The following is a 19725-nucleotide window of genomic DNA, read 5'->3' on the forward strand; positions in this document are numbered from 1 at the left end:
TATATTCTATTACAATTTAGAACGCCTACCAGTAGTAAGACGCCCCCAGCATATTAATTTTTCAACCCATGCTTCCTTCTGAGGTTTGTACACAGCACCTGGCCATTCACAGAATAAACACAGAACAAACGACTGTGAGTAGAACATCCATAGGCTCTCACAGATCATCGACTTCTCTGCAGTGTGCACCTCACAGTCAATGTGCTTCCAGCAGGAACCACCTCTGCTTTTTGAAGTACTTAGTTAAAAATCTAAAAATTATCTCTAAGTAACCGTTCTCTTATATTTTGCCAAACTACACCATTTTTACATTAAATATGGAGTTCTGACTAAATAATTTACTGTTTCATAAAAGTGGCTATTTTGAATTTCAAGTAAAATAAGAAAGCAGAAAAATTGGTTATTATTGTTTAGATACCTATGTTTATAAAATACCCTGAAGGCAGGGTATTTTAGTAACTATATGAGAGCTAGTGTCTTTAATATTTCATATGAGATGTCAAAAATCTGCTGCATTAAATAACATCTAATATACTTACTCATCACTATAAATACAAAGGATATCTAACACAGAAAGCCCTCATGTAGATGTTTTTTAAAGTCACTTCAGAACAAAATTAAATTTATATGTGTACAGAAACGCATTCGTTTTAGTTGGGATTTTGTCTGTACAGAAACTGAAACATTATCTTCTGCATCATTCACATAAACACTAAAAATACTTCTTAAAAGTTTCTGAAACTAAAGAGCTTTCTGAGAACAAGTTAATTACTTTGTGTTCTTTTCTGGAATTTGTAGAACTATTTTAAAAGTTATTAATTCATGACATAGTTCATTTTATTTGTCTCAGATGATATTTTTGATTTATGTGTTTTTCAAGCATTTGAAAAGACTTCCAAAGGATGTTTAACACTCATAGACTCAAGTTCAAACTTAGGAGGAGAAAAAACTTACCCACTGGTCAAGCAACACATACAAAATGCAAACCTCCTCAAAAATTTTAAAAAGGAAGCCAAGATTTCGCATATTTGGGAAATCCAGTCTGAATCTTAACAATCGAGGGTGTTCCCTCCTCTCCACAACAGCACATTTCCAATAGAGGGGCTTTTCTTTATCATGCAAATGGCAGCAAGAGGAAAGGACAGTCATGGAGGAACAACTCTCAGAGGCAGGTACTACAACACATGTTGCTGCTGGACAGGGGAGCAGGTTGGGCTGCTCCTTGTTCCGTGCCCAGTATCAAGCACCCCTCACTCACCTCCCCCAGTTTTTATTAGCTCTTGGAATACAACCATTATCCTACCTTTTGTGTGATTACTATGGCAATTCTAATGTAGGGCAGATTAAAATATGCCAAACAGGTATATTTGCTTCTTCTGACATGACCAAAACCATTTGTGCAAAGCAAGGTTGCTCTCATGTTCCTAAGAAGCCATTTGGTTATTTCAATTATGAGTACTGGACTAAAACCACCTATCAAGTGTAACAGTTTTTAGCTGTTTCCACATAGCTGAAGAGAAAAGCAGTTAAACATCTCTGAGAGATTTGCTGCTCCTCTTCAGCAGCAGCATCTCAGCAGGGCTGGAAAGCAGCTACACTGAGAGGAATGAGAACCAAAACTACCTAAGCCCACACTCATTCATATGTCCACATTCCAGCACAGGGACAATGCTGGAATGTTGGCCCCTCAGCCTGCTAACTCCAGGAGAAAGGAAGAGACAGAGATCATGAGACAGAGACAATGACGCTCAGCACATCCATAACCTACAAACAGGTACATAACACACCCCGCTGGGTCACTGAATCCCGCTGTCACAGACACCCCTATCAAACAGTCCCTCCCAGCAACCCTTTCTAATCACAGATGGTTTGCAGCTCTTGTCCCTGTGCACACTTTGTGCTTTAGGAAGTCCTGTGACACAGCCAGAGAGGACAGAGAGCCACCTTTTCAGTAAATGGCACTTCACAACCCCCTTCCTGAGGGGTTTTAACAATTTTGTTTCCCTTTTCACATTACAGCAGAGGAAAAGGAAAGACCTGGACATCACGTGCTTTTAATTACATTCTTGTGGGACTCACCTAGAGATGAATGAAGAAGTATAAGCTTAATCCACAAAAATATAATATTAAGTTCTTTAACAAAATACACTTTTGCAGATTTGCAAGAAAAAAAACAACCTCCCTGGTCCCAGGCTGGAGGATAAAAGTCTTTGCATGAACAAAACAAACACAAAAATTCTTGGATCAAAATTCACTCAGCAGCATGAGGCTGAAAAAATTTTCCCGCTGATTTACTACGCGGCAGTTTGCCTTTCCAAAGAGCGATCTAACATCAGCATGAGGACAGCAAGAGGGAAAATTGCTGCCTAAGTGGCAGGTTTGTTATTGTTTGACATTTCTAAAGAGTTCACTAGAAACTTCTAAAAGGAGCATCTTTAATTCCCTGAAATTAATGATAATCGGCCAAGTGAATGGAGAACAATTATGAGGAAAATTGAATGCTTCCAAATGCCAATTTGCTGTATATCCTGAATTAATATTGCATAAGCATTTCTAGTCTCTTTGCTGTAAAAGCAAAGGAATAAAAACCTAGGCCCACAGGCAGTCTTGCATGCCTCTCCTCACAGAATTCTGTATCATCATTTTTGCATTTTATAATCATACTTAGCATTTATGTGGTGACTTACATATTTAACCTATTTTTCCTTAAAAAAAAAAAAAAAAACAAAAAACTGCAAGGTAAACTATCTTCTGCATTGAATGTTCAACAATAAGCAGTCACACCACAACAGCAAGAAGCTTCTAATACAGCCAGCGATATAAGCTGGTTTTTCTTCTAATTAAGTCAGAGCACACTTGAAGCCATTGTTGTAAAATACAATCTTGGGAATTTTTTGTGATACAGCTACACCAGCAGTCAGTCACGAAGTACAGTAAAGAGACTAAATATTCTGGGAAGTAAAGGGCTCAAAATGTCCATTTTTTTTAGCTGAGCCCAAACAGATCAGTTTCTGTTAAAGGGCACAGAAAGTATAAAAAGTTAATGCAGAATTTTTATCAGCCTCACTTTCCTGGGTAGCAGCTGAGTTGCCAGCCAGTCCCCACAGGAGAACACAACCAGCCCAAGCCATGGTGACTGAACCAGATGCTGTCCATCCTCCTAAGTCTGCACTTGGTCTGCACTAAGGAGGAGCTGAATCAAAAAACAAATGCAAAAAAACCTTTAAAGTGAATTTTCTCATTTATATCCTAAAAGGAACCAAAACACACACAAAACAACAACAACAACAAACCAAATAAACACACTCCACCTACAAACAAAACGGGGTACGGATGAATGAGAAACTCAGTTGCTGCTGGAGGGTTCACAGGAGCAAAGGGTGTTACAGCGATATAGCCGGAGAAAGGGGCTGTGGCAGACAGGATGGGAAGACTACAGAACCAGCTGGAATTGACACTGTAAACAAGAAGAAAGGGTGCAGCTGGAAAAACTGCAGCAAAAAAGAGAAAACTTTAAGAAAAAAATACAGAAGAATCTTAAATGAGAAAAGCACAGGTCCAAGTACACAAAGAATCATTCACTACACGCACTGCAGCACTACTGTGAGACTCCAAACAAGACTCATAACTCAAATCCTGAAGACACCCTGTGATCATCCTGTCAAACACCTATATAAGCCCAGGTACACCATGCAATAATGTCTGCATTTAGTCTTTTAACTTCTGTTGGAAATACAGAAAAATATTGACTTTAATTTCAAGACTTCAGGAGACAGAGAATCCATCAAAGCCCCAGGACTGTCATTTTTAAAGCTCTGCAATTCAGTGAATGTCTTCTGTGTCTGAGACATCCACAGTTTGTGTTTCAGGAAAGGTAATTCAAAATGTCATCATGCACTTATACAAATCTAAGATTACACACTACCATTTTTCATTTTGTGATTAACACTTGAGAAATAACAAAAGTGTAATCATATGGGATTATCATTCTTTTTTATGTCTTCAACTTTATTTTTCTTTTTTCTTCAGTTTCTGGCATGGACTAGGTCTCAGGTTCTACCAAGAATTTTGCAAAGAGAAAGAAAAGGGTGAGAGGGAGGGCAGCAGAAACCTACTCACTTTCTCTCCCATAGTCATACATCATTTACATGGGTCCTGGGGTAATTGTTTATACAGCAAAGTAACATGAAGGAAACAGTTATGTATTTTTATTTGTCCCCAGGGAGGTAAGCATTCCCTGCCACTAGCTCATTCCTCCCCCCACCTCCACCCCAACCCCCCACCGCTTTTCTGATCCATGCTTCTTTGTTCTTTAATTTTTCATGCCTTCTCTTTTCCATTCTCCTTCTGTTTCTGATCACAGGCTGAAACGAAGTGGTTGTCTCCTTTCTAAAATTTCCATGAGGCATCAAGTTAACCCAGATGCACTGGGTTCTCAATCTGGAAGTCAGCAAATGGAAACAGAAGGAAGGAGCATCAAGTCACCAGCTAACCTTCTCTCGAGTTAAAGCCTCATCCTCATCACACGTGCTGAGCATCTCATGTTCTTCAGCTTGACAACTACAGACAGAAAGCACAGAGCACATGAAGAGCCTCCATCAGCAGCCCTACTTTTGACATTTCCTCACTTTTCATTGTTCAAAAATGACCGTTTAGGTGTCTTAAAAGCAAATGACAGAAAAAATTGTGGGGAAAAAAATCAAGGAAGGAAACACAGGGTAAACTATTTATATTGCAGTGCAAGTAATAAAATAGTTATGACTGAAATGAAACAATTGTATTTAATTTGGCTGGTCAAGAGGAAAATAAAACTGAATTAAGCACATGTATCTCTGAGTGAAAATTACCATCCATCTTGCTAAAACTATGACTTTAAGATCTTCTTCCAAGGTAAGATCAGGGAAACATTGAATTTCTTTACATTTTACATATGTTACATATACAAACACTTAAAAAAAAAAGGAAAGGAAATGTGAAAAAAGCCCCACAAGTACAGCTTTCAATACAAAAGCCATTCCTTTTGATACAGCGTAAGATGAATTATCGGATTTAATTGTTTACTAAATTTACTAAATGCTGTAAAAACATGTGGTCAGTGAAATGCCTTCCTCCCACGGAGGTCTAAAACTCTGATCCTTTCTGAGGAAATTCTAACTATGTACCAACCTTATCTGCTTTTATACAGAAAACACTGAAAATCTCCTGTCCTAGAACTCAAGACATCTGCCAGATCTGAGTGGCAAAAAGTAGAGAAAAATACAACAGTGATTCACAAGGACTCAGTGCCTGTTAAACACAACTGGATTTGCAGAAAAACCTTGAAAGCATATGTACTCAGAAAATATTTAAAACATCTGGCAAAACCTCGATGAAGGGAGGGTGAAATACAAGCCCATAACACAAGAACAAATTAAAATACTTCATTAAAAATATTTTTCACTCTTAGTAAAACATTCCAACTTTGAAAAGGAAAAATGGAAACGAACGGAGCAAAATCCTAGCCCTGGGAGAATTCAGAAACTGATGCCAGTACACAGCACATATAGCACAGCACAAATTGCTCTGTATGAGCGAAGTTGATGTACTGCCTTGAGGGTTTGAGGAGTAATTTAATATTCAATTCATCCCATAATAGGAATCCCATGCAAAGAATTCACATCCACAAAATCATTCTGGTAAAATGCAGAATGAAGACTCCTAGAAGCTTGCTTGTACACTAGAAGTCACACCAGGTAAACAGCACATAAATAGCAGTATTACAATACTATCCTGAACTCACAGCCACTGAGACTATGAGAATTGTAATACAACAGGGAAATTACAGGCACGAGCACTGCACTCCTCCAGGAGCTCACAGCGCCGCGCATGGGCATGTGTTGGAGCAGGAAGGCTGCGGGGTCTGAGCCCAGTAAAGCTCCCATTGCCCTGCCTGGGGTCTGGGGCACACTCCAAGCACGGGTGACCTACTCCCCTCAGCAAACCCACAGCCTGCACCCCTGGGAGGGCAGCTGCTCGCTCCCAGCACCACCGAGGACACGGCTCAAGTAGGCACTGTTCTGGTACTCCCATATTCCATGGGCTCTCTGGGTTTGCTGCACAGAGGAGCTGCCAAGACACAACACGTGCAGTTTAGGATGAACTCTTCAGCTAACACAAGAAATAGGCAGACCAAGCTGCAATAAACAAATACCTGTGAATATTCGCAGCTGCAGTTTCACTGAAGATTTTTCACCCTTCACTATTTGGACAATAGGTTTTCAAACAGTTCAGTTTTGTCCTCCTTCCCTGCATTAGTGCTTAAACAGTTACTGCTTAAACAGAAGACTTCTCCTTCTCCTCCTCAGGCTCCTGGAGCCAGCACCCTGGCAGTGACCATCTTCAGCCACACATCCTGCACCCCTGGTCACTGTTGAAGCACAAACTAGAAATAATATCTCAGTACCAGCACTAACTGCAAACAAATTTTCTCCTACCCTTTATGGGTGGATGAAGTGAAACTACATACTACACTGTAATGTTATGTTTTAAGCAACACAACAAAGAGCTATGGGAAAGCAGGATTATGGGAAGACTTTGCCCATTTGTGTTTTATTACTTTAAAGATGAACTTAGAGGTAGAGGTAAATCATCTCCATGTACAATACTCACAGAAATATTGCTTGCTATGTCAACCTAGAGCAGTAACTTTATTCACTCACTTAATGGATATTTCTCATGGATAAATGTCACGCATTTCATTTGACAAAGCAGTTCCATATTTTTTTCACTGCAGCACTCGTAGTAAGCCCTTCATTTTTATTTATTTTTCCATAAGTCAAGAGCCAAACTAAAATTTTAAATAAAACGTGAAAAGACTTTACTATGTAAGACCCTGCAGATGGAAATGATTGTAAAAGTCAGGCAGTGCTTGACCTAAAATCTCTCTATCATCTAATAAAGGTCTTAAACATCAGAGCTTAAAATGTGTTGGAATAGAAGAAGCTAATGTCATTTTTATATTTGGTGGAGAAAACTTTCATATGCAGAAAACCTCCAAAAAGCCCAAAAGAGGAGAGATCAAGTCAGGACTCACCAAAAACACTGAAAGGCTAATTTGTATATTATATAGCACTGGTTAACAAGGCACATGTGTCCATTCTCTAACTTGTCAGAAACTAGTGAACATAATTTTATTCTTTCATAGTCTAGTAGAAATGAACTGCTAGCATTCCTTAAAATGTTACTTCATTTGAAAAAGTCTCAGCAGTTGTTGGTCACCATTATTCTGTCTATAAATTTGCAAAAACATTTACCTTAATAGCCTATATTTGAGGGATGCTCCTTTCCCCAGAGGCTGGACCATGTATAAAAAGAACTTTCCTCTCCCAAGCCCACAGGGAGCTGGGATACCCTGAACAGCAGAAAAGACTATAAAGATGGCTGTAATAACATCAAGACACTGCACAGTGTGTGAGGGAAGGGGGTACAGAGACACTCAACTGCATAGAGCCACGAAGGCAACTCAGGTCCTTCAGTACTCATTAACTCCACGTCGTGCTTGTTCCCCCACATTTAGGCTGGCTTTTCACTGTCACATGGCACCTGCTATGCCTTGAGGTCAGAGAATGCGTGGGAAGAAAAGGCACAGCCACTCCTTTGCAGAGGTTTACCAGTTTGGGAGCAGTACAGAGACTAGATACCAGTGTATATATAGAGAGATTAGATACCAGTGTCAGACTGAAGGCAGATGACACCGCTGGTTTAACTATAAAATGCCATGGAAGTGTCTCAAACCTAATTTTACTCTGAAGAAACGCCAACACAGGACTATTTGCAGTCATGACATACTGTCTACGACCCAAATATATTTTTCCCAAACATAATTATGGCTGTGCAGGAACTTCCTGGGGCCATGTAAAATCACTCTGTGAGTCAAATTGAGAAGTTGTTTGCTTTGTAAAATGCCACTTAGCCTTTGGAAGATTTTCTCTTCCAAATCTGCAAATAACCATTTTTAAGGCAACATCCTACTTCATAATAAAAATTTCTAAAAAAATCTTTCATTAAGAATTGACTTTTATGGTGTGAGTTAAATCACAGGCAGAATGGGATCCACAGACATATTTTGGAACTGGTCAACTCCATTTCTCTCCCATCAATAGAGATTAGCCAGCGCAGCTAGTCTAGGCCATGTTCCATTTCACCCTGAAATAAGCTGTAAAGCAGGTCAGATGAACTCACCCTGAAGGTGTTCATTCTTGTACAGGAATGAGAAACTGGGCTGCCTTGAGCATTTAGCTCAGATGCAGAACCTGAAGTCTGTTGGTATTAACCTCACCCATCATGTCTGCTTTGAATCAGCTGTGGCCCAGTGATTGCCAAAAGAGTCCCTATTTTACTTTCATTTGTGAATATGAGCAGTGTTGTACAGAGAGCCAAATCAAATCCAACCCCTCGGGATAAGGTTTTAATGGTTGATCAAAGTTTGCTTGAGAAGCCTAGTCCCTGACTCATATGCACAATTTTTGGAAGCTAACACAAGCTTGCTCTTGCTGTCTTTGTACAAGCCTTTACTGTATGCATGAAAGCAGTAGTACAAACCTTTTATCTTAACCTAAGCACCACTTTTTGCTTTCCTTTGTAAACCCACATGGTCCCCAACTCCCTGCCCACACATACAATCACTTCCACTTTCCGTAAATTCAAAACTATTGACAGAATTAATTACCTAAATCCATAACAGAGGCAAGAAATGCAGCCCTGGAACACAGCCCAAGTTCACATTCATTCCAAGCCCAAACAGCCAAACTCGGGCATCAGCCTGTGTAGTAAAAGCCCCCACCAGTGAGGTGGCACCTGTGTCACGAAGGGGGACCCCGTCTGTCCCCACAGCATCAGAAAAGGGCAGATGAGGGGCCCTGCCTTCAGATAGTTAGAGACACTGAGCTACACTGAGCCAAGCTGAGCTGTGCCAGCAGGAAAGTAGGTGGTGGGCTTGTGCCTCATCTCAGTTCAGACCAGGTTCATGGGCTGAAGCCAAGCTTGTCATTTCTACGGCATCCAGTGCCAGGGGTCAAAAACAGGAAAGTTCTTCCAAATACATATGCTTTATTCTCATCTGAAATGCTTAATCTGTCCCGAACATGAACCCACAGCAGTTCTGAAGCTGGCACTTGTCTTACTTACATAATTCATTTAAGATTTACAACAAGAGATGGGTGGGAGAAAGAACAAATTTTGTCTCTTTTTAAAGTATGAAATAAGGCAGTAAATTAATGGAAAGTTATTTCTCATCCACTCCTTTATTTCAGGATCATGTTTCAGTCCTTTTAAATGTATGAGAGAGTAAATAAAAAACAAACTAAAAAACAAGCCTATTCAACTAGCAGCCATCTGTCCCTACTTCATCCTCCTCAAAAGAACATGTCAAAAGACATGGAATTTAGAGCAACTTTTTCCCAGTAATCGCCCAAAGAGATGGACTATCTCCAAAATACATCCCCATCTGAAAACAAAGAGTATGTGAGTTCATGTGCTTCAAATGTAATAAGGAAGGGAGCAAGAAGATCCCTTGTAAATTATGAACAAAAGCAAGCAACAATACTCACACTGAAGTACATATTTAGCCTAATAAAGGATATACTTTAAGTGCAAGCCTTAGGCTTGTGGTCAAAAATATCCACATGCTTGTTGCAGGGGGAGCCATGCACTGGCTGATGCACTGAACACAGGGTAACTTTGCAGACAGTACATCACAGAGCCCCAGTACCACAACACTCTTCACTAGCCCTGAAACAACCTTCCCATAAGACCAGCCTGCTTAGAGCAAATAATTAAGTACATTTGACAAACTCTGCATCCTCTCCTGTTGGTAAATTGTCTGTAAGTAATTTATGTCAGTTGACAACAACCCCCCACCATTGTTGTTGCCTCAAAGCAAAGCAAAACACCACTGGGATACCAGTTACTGTTGCAGACTGGTGGTTCTGGATACTAAGGATGCCTTGAAGCATGGCATTCTATCACATTTCAGAATGAGTACCTATAAATACTGTATAAGGTTTTTAGAAACTGTTGGGGAAAAAAATGTAATATGTACACATTCCTTCATAAATTAGAAAATTTCACAGGGTGGTTGTCAGTACTGCAGAAAAGCATTCCCTACTTATGTCAGATTCATTTTCCTTTGCCGTCACTGTGTTCCTTCTTGTTTGCTTACAATGAAATTACAGGAAACAGAGAAGCAATCAAGAAATTATCTATTGAAAGAGTTATTACACCTATTGATACATGTGTGAAGACAAAACTCTTTAAAGAAACAACTAGCTTTATCACAATGGTATTAAACCCATGATATCACAATACAACAGACTTGAGCAGCTATGCTGTTATGTTTGATTTGATAAATTGACATAACATTTTTGTATATAAAGAAACACAGTTCCCTTAGGGAAAAAGTTACCTTTCATTTAAAGAAGGGGAAAATAAAACCCCGCAACACCACCAACACCACATTACTGAAATATTGTATTGGAATATTGTATTGAAATACTCTCAGAATACAGCTGTGATTTCCATAATAGCTTGTTGTTCAAGTGATCATTAAATCTATTTAATATGTCAAATTTAGACCAATATCCAAACCCGACTACTTAAACTATTCAAATTCAATACTTCACATCTTCATAACCCTTCCTTATTATCTCCCTTGTGCTATATTCTGTAGGTGTTAATGCAACCAGTTATCAGGTACAATACTGTATTTTTATTACTCCCCATTATCAGTACTTGTAGATAGAAGTCTTCACCATACAGAATAACGTCTTGAAATGCCCCATGATTACTCAGGTTTCCTCTAGAGAACCCAGTAAAATCTAAAATTCTTTACTTTATTGGGTTCAGGGATTTTTTTAATACTAATAGAAGCGACAGTATTTTGCTTGATGATATACTGAGAAGATTGAGGATATTAAAGGTTAATTTAGAAACCCAAGCAGTTTAAAATCCATTTGTTTTTACAAACGTGTCATGGTCTCATCAGAAACACATGGTTTTTAAACTGCTCAACAATCCCAAATTAACAGCAGAGCACTGCACTTAGAGAAAACACCAACTGGAGATCATTCAAGTCAGAACTGTGCTGTAGAAAGATCAGATTTAGCCTCATGGAAGAAAGCGGCACCTGGTACTGATTTTTTGATTCAATAACTCTGGCTTTTAAACAATCACATCCTTGATAGAGCTATAGGGATAAATGTGATAAGAATTCCCAGACCGCAGGAGCACAAGAAGGTGAGGAAACAGACTTTGCTAAATCTTCTCCTCCAGCTCCAATGCATAAGAAACCTTCCTTATTCTGATGCCAACAGCTTGGTGCAAGCCTCAATTCGAGGTTCATTTTGTATTATCCAACAGAGTAAAGGAAACATAAGAGAATCTGGCAAAGAAGTAAAAGTGGGAATGACAATTAGGAAACCTTTTGGATTTCATTCCCCAAACTTTACTGAACAATGGACATCTTATGGAAAGCTGACTTGACCCGAAGTTCTATGGAGCTAGTGGAAAACCTCCCACTGGCTTGAGCAAGCATTACCTGTAAAGCCCTAATCTCTCATTATAAACGTGGATTACTTTCTCCATATTTTGTAATCAGCTATTTAATCCTAGAGATAACTTGATCTGATAAAGCTCCAAACATCTGGGTTTTGATGAACTCATCCTTCTCTTTCTCCCTTTTCTAATCTCTTACTTCCTTAGTCCTCTGACATTTGAAAATTACTTTATTTCCATATACAAAGCTGACTCGGAGCTGAATAAGGACTCAAAGAGATATAAGCAAGAACAAAAAAGTTTCTAATGGCCATATGTTGTAAAGAATCATTTCTGAAACCAGAACAAATACAAACTCACCTCTGCAGTTCTTTGCCAACATACTAACATGGAGTGCTCCAAACCTTGAAACCTTACAAATATTAATTAAATAAATGATTAATAAAATAAATTAATTCTCAGAATATGCATTTGGGACTCTAGATAAATACTTGTATCAAATCAGTGAAGTGCCATATTTAAAAGAGCAATTTTAAAGTACTTGAAATTCACAGACTTATTTATGCACTCACACCTTTAAATGGTTTGCTTAGTACTGAATTTTTTGAACATTGAAATTATGAGACGCTTAGACACACACATTTTTACAACAGCCTCAAGAAGCAGCTCACCTGTGGTTAAGAATCAACTGGCTGGCTTAGCCAGGAACAGAACAGATTGCCACCACCAGCTGGTTGCCCTCCTGTCTTAGAGCACAGTGCAGGACTGTCCTCAGCAGCACACAGAACCTCTGAACCATTCCCACAAATGCTGGCTTGCTAAGTGACGTGTAAACATGATTTTTAGGCCTACGGGTTACAAAAAATGGCTTTTTCTCAGGTAATGCTAACTGTCCTTCTCTAGGTAGACATGAAGACTTGGATCCCATCAATTTTTATCTTTCCTTAACTAAATCAACCGATCCTACCAATGCTTCATCAGTCGCCAAAGCAACTTTTGTTGCTCTCTTTTAGCTCTTTCCAAATTGTTTAGAATTTCCCCAAGGCTGGCACCACAACTGATCACTCCAGCTTAAGTCTTCCTGCTCACAACAGTGAGCTCACAACAGCATTTTCCTTTGACTTTTGATGGAAGAGCATAATGCCCAGATGCACTATAATAATGCAATATATTGTCAAGATCCTTGCTGCATTATTGTGTACTTTGCTTTCATTGGTATTGCCTTGTAAATTACTGTTTTCTTTCTAGATGCAGTGACTGTGCACATCTCACCAATTTCAAAACAGTTTATAAAATGTATCAAGTCAATGCTGAATTGAAATATTGATATCCAAAGTGCCAGAAACTCCATCTTACTTTTTTTACACAATTCTTTATATTCCAGTTCAGATTTATTAAAATACTGAACAGCCCCTAAACTAAGAGAACCCTCAGGGACTACACTTGATACACTCTACTAATTTGTCAGTGAAAGACTAAAAACTACTCAGAAAGCAGAGAGAGACACACAAATTCAAAGGCAAGCAAGGTCATGAACTTCGATATATCAATGAATTCCCAGTCAAAGTCTGCATGCATGCTCTTACCTGTGAGGAATAAACTTATGCTGATTGCAGGGTAAGAGCAAACTCGCACACAGGGAACCTCAGCAACAGCCATGCTGCTGGGTAAACAATGATGTGAAGCTGCAGCAATTTCTTTGCTCCTCTGCACTTCTAGTACATCTTCACAGCCAGCTGTGCACTGACTTCATAATATTCTCATCTAGACTTTTTTTTTCATAGTCTGCTTCTCTGACCAGAATATGAAACTGAGTCCTACTAAAACACATGATACGATTCACCTGTGCATATATATCACTGGAGCGCACGATTTCCACCTTAGCTCTTAGTAATTTATAGTGCTGCTCTGTCCTGGGAAGATGCTGACCCTCCAGCCTTTAGGAGAACCTTACAATTAGCTCATATCTCATTTTTAAGGAGTTGAAGCTTGTACTGAAGACATCCTGCAAATAAAAGCAGCAGACTCGTAAAAGGCAGCTGATCTGTCACATTGGCACAAACTAGTACAGTACTAAATCACACTGGGAAGCGGTACGTGCACAATAGGCTTGTACATCTGTCTGCTAAATATTTCACCAGGACTTTCATTTTCTTTTACAAATAATAGCTTCAAGAAGCAAATAGTTTAATTTTAATAATTATATTTGGAATTACAGAATTACAGAGTTCAGATGAGATCTCTGGATGTCATTTGGTCCAATCACTCCACACAAAACAGGACCAGGGCCATATTCAGTCAAATTCTGTCCATCTCCAAGGACATGGATATGCCACAACTTCTCTGAGCAGCTTGTTTTGCTCTCAAGGTGAAAACGGTTTTCCTTATTTCTAACTGGCATTGTGTTTGTTGCAACTTGTATTTGTTGCCTCCAGCAATAAAGTGCCTATGTGAGAAGAATCTGGCTTCATTTTCTCAATACCCTTCCATTAAACAGCTAATGAAAAAAGGATCTCCCAGCACTCTTACACTTCTCTAGTTTGGGCCAGGGGAAGAAAAACAAAGGAAAAAGAATCAGTTCTCTAAAGCTCTCTATCTCTCTTAATATGTTTTCCAAAAAATGTTATATATTAAAATGTTTTTTAACTATAACTGCTGAAGTATTCAGAGAGACTTGTTACGTACAATCACACCAAGACAAATAACCAAGGGTGGTCTTAGCTCTTGAACAAGCTAAATAATTTAAAAGGAAAACAAGACAAAGAGATGACCCTTTTCACAATGTCTCATGTAGCTGGAAAGGGATTTTATTTACAATATTTAAATGCAGTACTGTGAAACAAACAACTTGGTTCATAGGCAGTGCACCCGCTGCTGAACTGTCACTGCCTGACATCCTGTCTTATCTGCCAAATTGCTCATTACGTTTGGCAATTTTCACCTGCGCCTCCAGTTTATATTTCAGCAGGGAATAAACATCAGTCTGCTTTAACAATCTTCTGCAGTGAGCTTCCAACCTCTTCCCAGAAAGCATGCAGGCACAACACAAAAAATGCCTTGTGTACTGTCTGCTTAGAAAAAAAATGCAGCTCAAGTGATGAAATACAAGAGGAAGTTTAACTTTGGTAACAGAAAAGCAGTAAAAAAGAAAGAGCTAGATAAGAAACATAAATAAATCAACTGCTTGTGCCGATGAATTGTGTTTTCACAGTGCAAAACAACACAGGGGGTATGGGCCAGCCTCATTTTTGTTTCCATGTTTGTATGGGAAGATTCAATTTGACACAACACCCCCGCAACGTGCAAAGTACAGGCTGTGTTTGTGCATGGGAAAAGAGGGACTCCAGATGAATATTACTTTTCCAGCTGGACCTGATCTAGCTAACCTTTCCCGTGCTGGGAGAGGAGGGATGGCGTGATCTATAAACAAACAAAAGGGGTAGCATGGCAACCAGAACAAAGAGAGGAAGATCTCAGCAGGCCCTTAGCCCCAGCCTAAAGCACTGAGATGCTGCCTCAGAACAGAGCCCGCTCCGGACCCCGCGGGTGCAGGTGAGTGGCAGCAGAAGGCACAGAGCTCGGCTCCTGCGAGCGAACTGCTGCGGAACAGAGCCCAGCTCGCCAGCAAAAAGCACCAGGGATGTAAAACAAAATGTCTAAAATGCTATAAACCAATTTCAGACGGAATACTGTTTTTCATTTGTTAGAAGTAAAATATTCACCGCCAACCCTGCAATTAGCTAGAAAATTACAATAATTACAGCAATTTTGTATCCCATCTCCAATCCAATTAATAGATATATGACCTTGTCAACATGTAATAATCAGGATCTGCATCTACCGCAAAACTGGATGGGTTTTATTTGCTGAATAGAACTTACACAGTAAGAAGATAATTATTTGAAATACTGAGAATACCATTTGTATGCTATGCTTCACTTCACAAGTTATAAAGGAAGTACAATAAGGATAGTATTTCCATTTTCAATGTATATTTAAATGAAATTTTTGAAATAGGTATGTTTAATATGGGATAATATTACTGGACCAGGATTCTAAGCCTGTGGTTTGGAATATTTAGAACCAAAATATATCTAATTGTCAACATTTTAAAAAGAAGAATTAGCTAGATAGGAGAACATCTCTGATTTCTGATAACATATTTATGACAAATTGTTTCAAGTATTTTATTTTTGCATGCTTTTATAAAAAGTGTCAAAGAGCTATAATTCTTACCAACAGTTATAAAAGTCTTCTGTATTTCTTAAGACCTTTGTATTGTAGGGTCTCAAAGCACTTCTTAGTCGTTTTAGCAATCAGTGAACTAGCTAAGTATTCCATGTATTTTCCAAAATGACACAAAGATAAGTGAGCTGTCCAGTATCTCACTGAATTTTATCTGCGCTATATGATTTTAATGCACTAACATTCATGTATTGTATAATACACTGGATAATCACACTAAAGGAGAAAATGTGCATGCATTTGCCTGCTCTAACCCCCCCTAAGCTGAGAACCCAGGAGGACAGCTTTTTGGCATATGCATGGAAATGAGATGTGCATTTAACAGTGGCATACTCTAGTGACAGCAAAATAGAAGCGTCCTGAAATTCCAGGATACTTCTTTATTCTGCCATTAATCCTTTCCCTAATTTAATTCTGTTTTGCAGTGAAGCATAGTTATAGCTTGAAAAGATATGTGTTCAGCTCTATCTAAGGTAATTGTTAAATGTTGTTCCCTTAATTTTACAGAAAACATTCTGGTACAAAACCCCTCAAACTTAATAGACTGGTAACTTTTCCATTTGCATTTTACCTGATTGCTTAAATGCAGATTTTTATCCATTAAAAGAACACCTACACAAAAGCAATCTCTTGGGTATTACAAATAGTTTTTTAAAACACTGTATCTGTAGAATATTAAAGGACTGATGATACTAACTTCTCCTAAGAATTTTTTGGAGTGGAGTCACTACTTCAGAAGTTCAGTGAGCAAAACAGACACTACAAGTGAGAGGGGCACAATGCTTTATCCACATTGTCTTGTTTGTGTGGTACTTTTAACAGCAATGAAAATTACACAGTAAATTTCATTCCATGATTTTCCTTCTTAATAAGCTGAAACATTCCCAAAACCTGTCTGAGCAAGATATGTGATAAGCAATTCCTACTAAATGGTTTTGCAACAAATGTTCACCACATTGAAATAAACAAAACAAAGGCTTGTTCCTGGCTATGGTTTCTGTTTTTTAAAGAAGTGTACTTTTGCAACACAGTAAATGTACGTTTTAGCAGGTGTTTTTATGGAAAGGTGACAAGCATAACCTAGCAACACTGACAAATTCAGTAGAAAGTGCTCCTATCTTTAGTTTCTTTTTACCATTTTCTTCATTAAATGGAACGAAACTGGCAAACTGAAAATTACACCGTGCAGAAACGGCATTTGGAAATTTTGCTGTGATTTTCATTGTAAGGACAATTTTAAACTGGCAGCACAGAAGGAGCTTGTGGCTCCTAAAAGCAGTTTATAAATAATTTATTAAAACAGAAAAGGTTTGTTTACTTGCATGCAACAAGCATTTATGCAGTTTCTCAATTCTGATCAGCTTTCGATAAGGACAGATAATGAATCATTTTCCCAGCAGCATCAATGGGTAACAGCACTTGGCATCTTCGTAAATTTAGATGAAACACATTGAGATATCGAGAACATTTACTTACTCGCACGTAGGACTGAAGGGGTGACCTCAATTTCACTTGTTGCTTGGTAAGGCTGAAAGGCCGATGTCGCGTTGGAGCCAAGCTCACTGCCGAAAATCTCGGGGCTCTGCGTGCCTGTCGAGCTGGCACTGGTGCCATCACCTCCATGGTGTGGATCTTGCTCATCAAACACAGCCACAAGCTGCAAATGACAATTTAATCTACTGTTAAAAAAAAAAAAACTTTCAGCAACATCAAAGTGTCATTGCAGATCAGCATTTCATCATTTCTTCCCACCAAAGAGCGAGAAATGTCTATCAGCAGAAGCTCTGATCAATGCCTAGATCATCAGCCCAAGGAAAGGCAGCCATTAATTGGATACTACAAAGGGTCAACAGCTCTGATGGAACACAGAACTCATCACTGTCAGCCACAGAAAGAATGGCACCAAGTCAGGAAAGGAAAGGTTGCACCTTCCCCAGCAAACCACTTCATCCCACCCAGTAATGTAGAAAACTATCTGAGTGTGGATCGATGCCTGTTCACTGCAATTTTTCATCTGTGTTTTGATACCTCTATGTGCATCATAACTACGAAGTCAAATTATGAGCAAAACCACACTTTTATAGAATAAAAACATACAAGAAAAAATTAAGTTAATACAAATTGAAAGCTACGTACAAAATACAAAGCCAAGGAAGTGTTATAATCACTAACAGTTATAATCTATTAATTTTCCATCTATTGATCTATTACCTATTAATATGATTTAAATTGTAGGGTTCTCATGCAAAATTTCTTCTGTTAAATTTACAGAGATACTCTGTGTTTGTTTGCAATCAGCTTCTCCAAGACAAGTTTGAAATCTCAAGTCCAATTTGAAACTTAGCCAAGTCACTAATTTAATAAAGGTTTACTAAATCTGTTTTCACCACTGCAAGAAAAATAGGAAGAATGTCATGCTGATTTTTGATAAATCTGAGATGTTTTTCCCACTGTAAATGAATGCTTTTATTTGAAACAAATAACTTATCCCAATTTATCTTTGGTGACCTACTGAACGAGATAATGCCAGCTCTTATACACATTTCACTGTAGAACTTAATTTTCAAGATGGAGAAAAAAGTTTTATGGATGACAGCATTCTGCAGCCTGTAAATTAATCTATAATATAATATTTGAAAGACATTTCCAAGAAAGCATTATATTCTTTTGTCCAATTGGTAGGGTAAATGGAGCAAATCAACTTAAACCTGTGCTAGCCCCTACAAATTGTTTATTCTGTTAGAACAACAGCTAAAACGTTGTGTAACATAAAGGAATCAGAGGTCATTTTCTCTCTTTTTTTTTTTTAAGTCATTTCAACATCATCTTTATCCCAAAGATTTTAATATTATTCCCATTACTCAAAGCTAGCTTACATAAACATCAGTAAAAAAATTTAAACCCACAACTGTAAGTCCCAATGGAAACCATTTGGCAATTCAGCTTTTGAAAGTACTTTCAGACATTAACTCATTTTAATGAGTCATTTTGAAACTACAGAGAGTAACTTCTGCTGGTAATTCCATATCTAATGCAAATTTAGGCTCTGGCACGCATAAAACAGAAAGGGGAAATTGGTACTGGATAAAAAGTCCATGCTCTCTCCAGTGCTAGTTGAAAAGTAGGGAGCAACAGGAAAACCAGGCTGCATCTGCAGACAGCTGGAACATGTTTTTAACATAAAAGTCATTATTTTAGCCTTGAGAAATCTACAGACAAAAGAGACTTGACAACACCAAAATATCAGTAGCTCAAGAGTATTGGAAAATTAATTTTCTAACACATTGTGAAATATCTATGCTTGCAAAAATATGCTTCTCAAATTTACTCATAAGTCTCTTACTGTTTTACAGCAAGCTAATTACCAATCTCCAGCAACTGAAAATAAATTAATCCACAAGTGAAGATCTGTAAAGTATTACAACAAAAGACAAAAAAAGCATTTAAGAATCTTAGGCATGAAACATCAAATCTCTTTCTCCTTTGCATGTCATGTATCAAGATAAATCCCCAAATTACATTCTGTTCCTTTGAGGCTGATCGGAAAATATTGTTCAATGCACGCAGCTGCAAATATTCTATAGATATTATATATATGTAAAAAGGTATTTCCATAGAAATCTCTATATGTGTTATGTCTTACTGTAAGTTGCCTCCAGCTTTTTGCCTATTCCAGACAGTCTACAGCCTATAGCTTCAGAACATCTAAAAATGAATGTCTCTTATTTCAAGCTTAGCTTTTGATCTTATGTTTTTTTGCAGGTATTCACTGTTTTGACAGCATCAAACCTTCAAAGGGCTTCAGTTCCCTTAAAAAGCATACCAAGTTGTAACATTTTTTCATATAACATGTGAAGAAACATAAGCCATGTTAGTCTTCTCCAAATCTAATTAGCATTAGGAACACAGGTTAGGAAGTTCGTTGTAAAACAGCACTACAATGGTACACTC

The 19725-nt window shown here is 38.3% G+C and overlaps 1 protein-coding gene across 13 annotated transcripts in view; it reads right to left on the bottom strand.

The window, feature by feature from the left end:
* Window positions 1-19725, bottom strand: part of PARD3 (par-3 family cell polarity regulator) — a 447662-nt gene that overhangs the window by 280009 nt on the left and 147928 nt on the right. For 7 of the 13 annotated variants that reach the window (XM_032683027.1, XM_032683013.1, XM_032683022.1 and 4 more), the window contains exon 3: window positions 17251-17453. The exons of 1 other annotated variant lie outside the window; for it this stretch is intronic. In XM_032683027.1, coding sequence (XP_032538918.1) covers window positions 17251-17453 — 203 coding nt within the window. The remainder of the gene's footprint in view (window positions 1-17250; window positions 17454-19725) is intronic. 5 more of the 13 variants (XM_032683091.1, XM_032683072.1, XM_032683083.1 and 2 more) reach the window with 1 other exon arrangement.

Source organism: Chiroxiphia lanceolata, chromosome 1 (assembly GCF_009829145.1).
Source record: "Chiroxiphia lanceolata isolate bChiLan1 chromosome 1, bChiLan1.pri, whole genome shotgun sequence".
NCBI classification, from domain to species: Eukaryota; Metazoa; Chordata; class Aves; order Passeriformes; family Pipridae; genus Chiroxiphia; species Chiroxiphia lanceolata.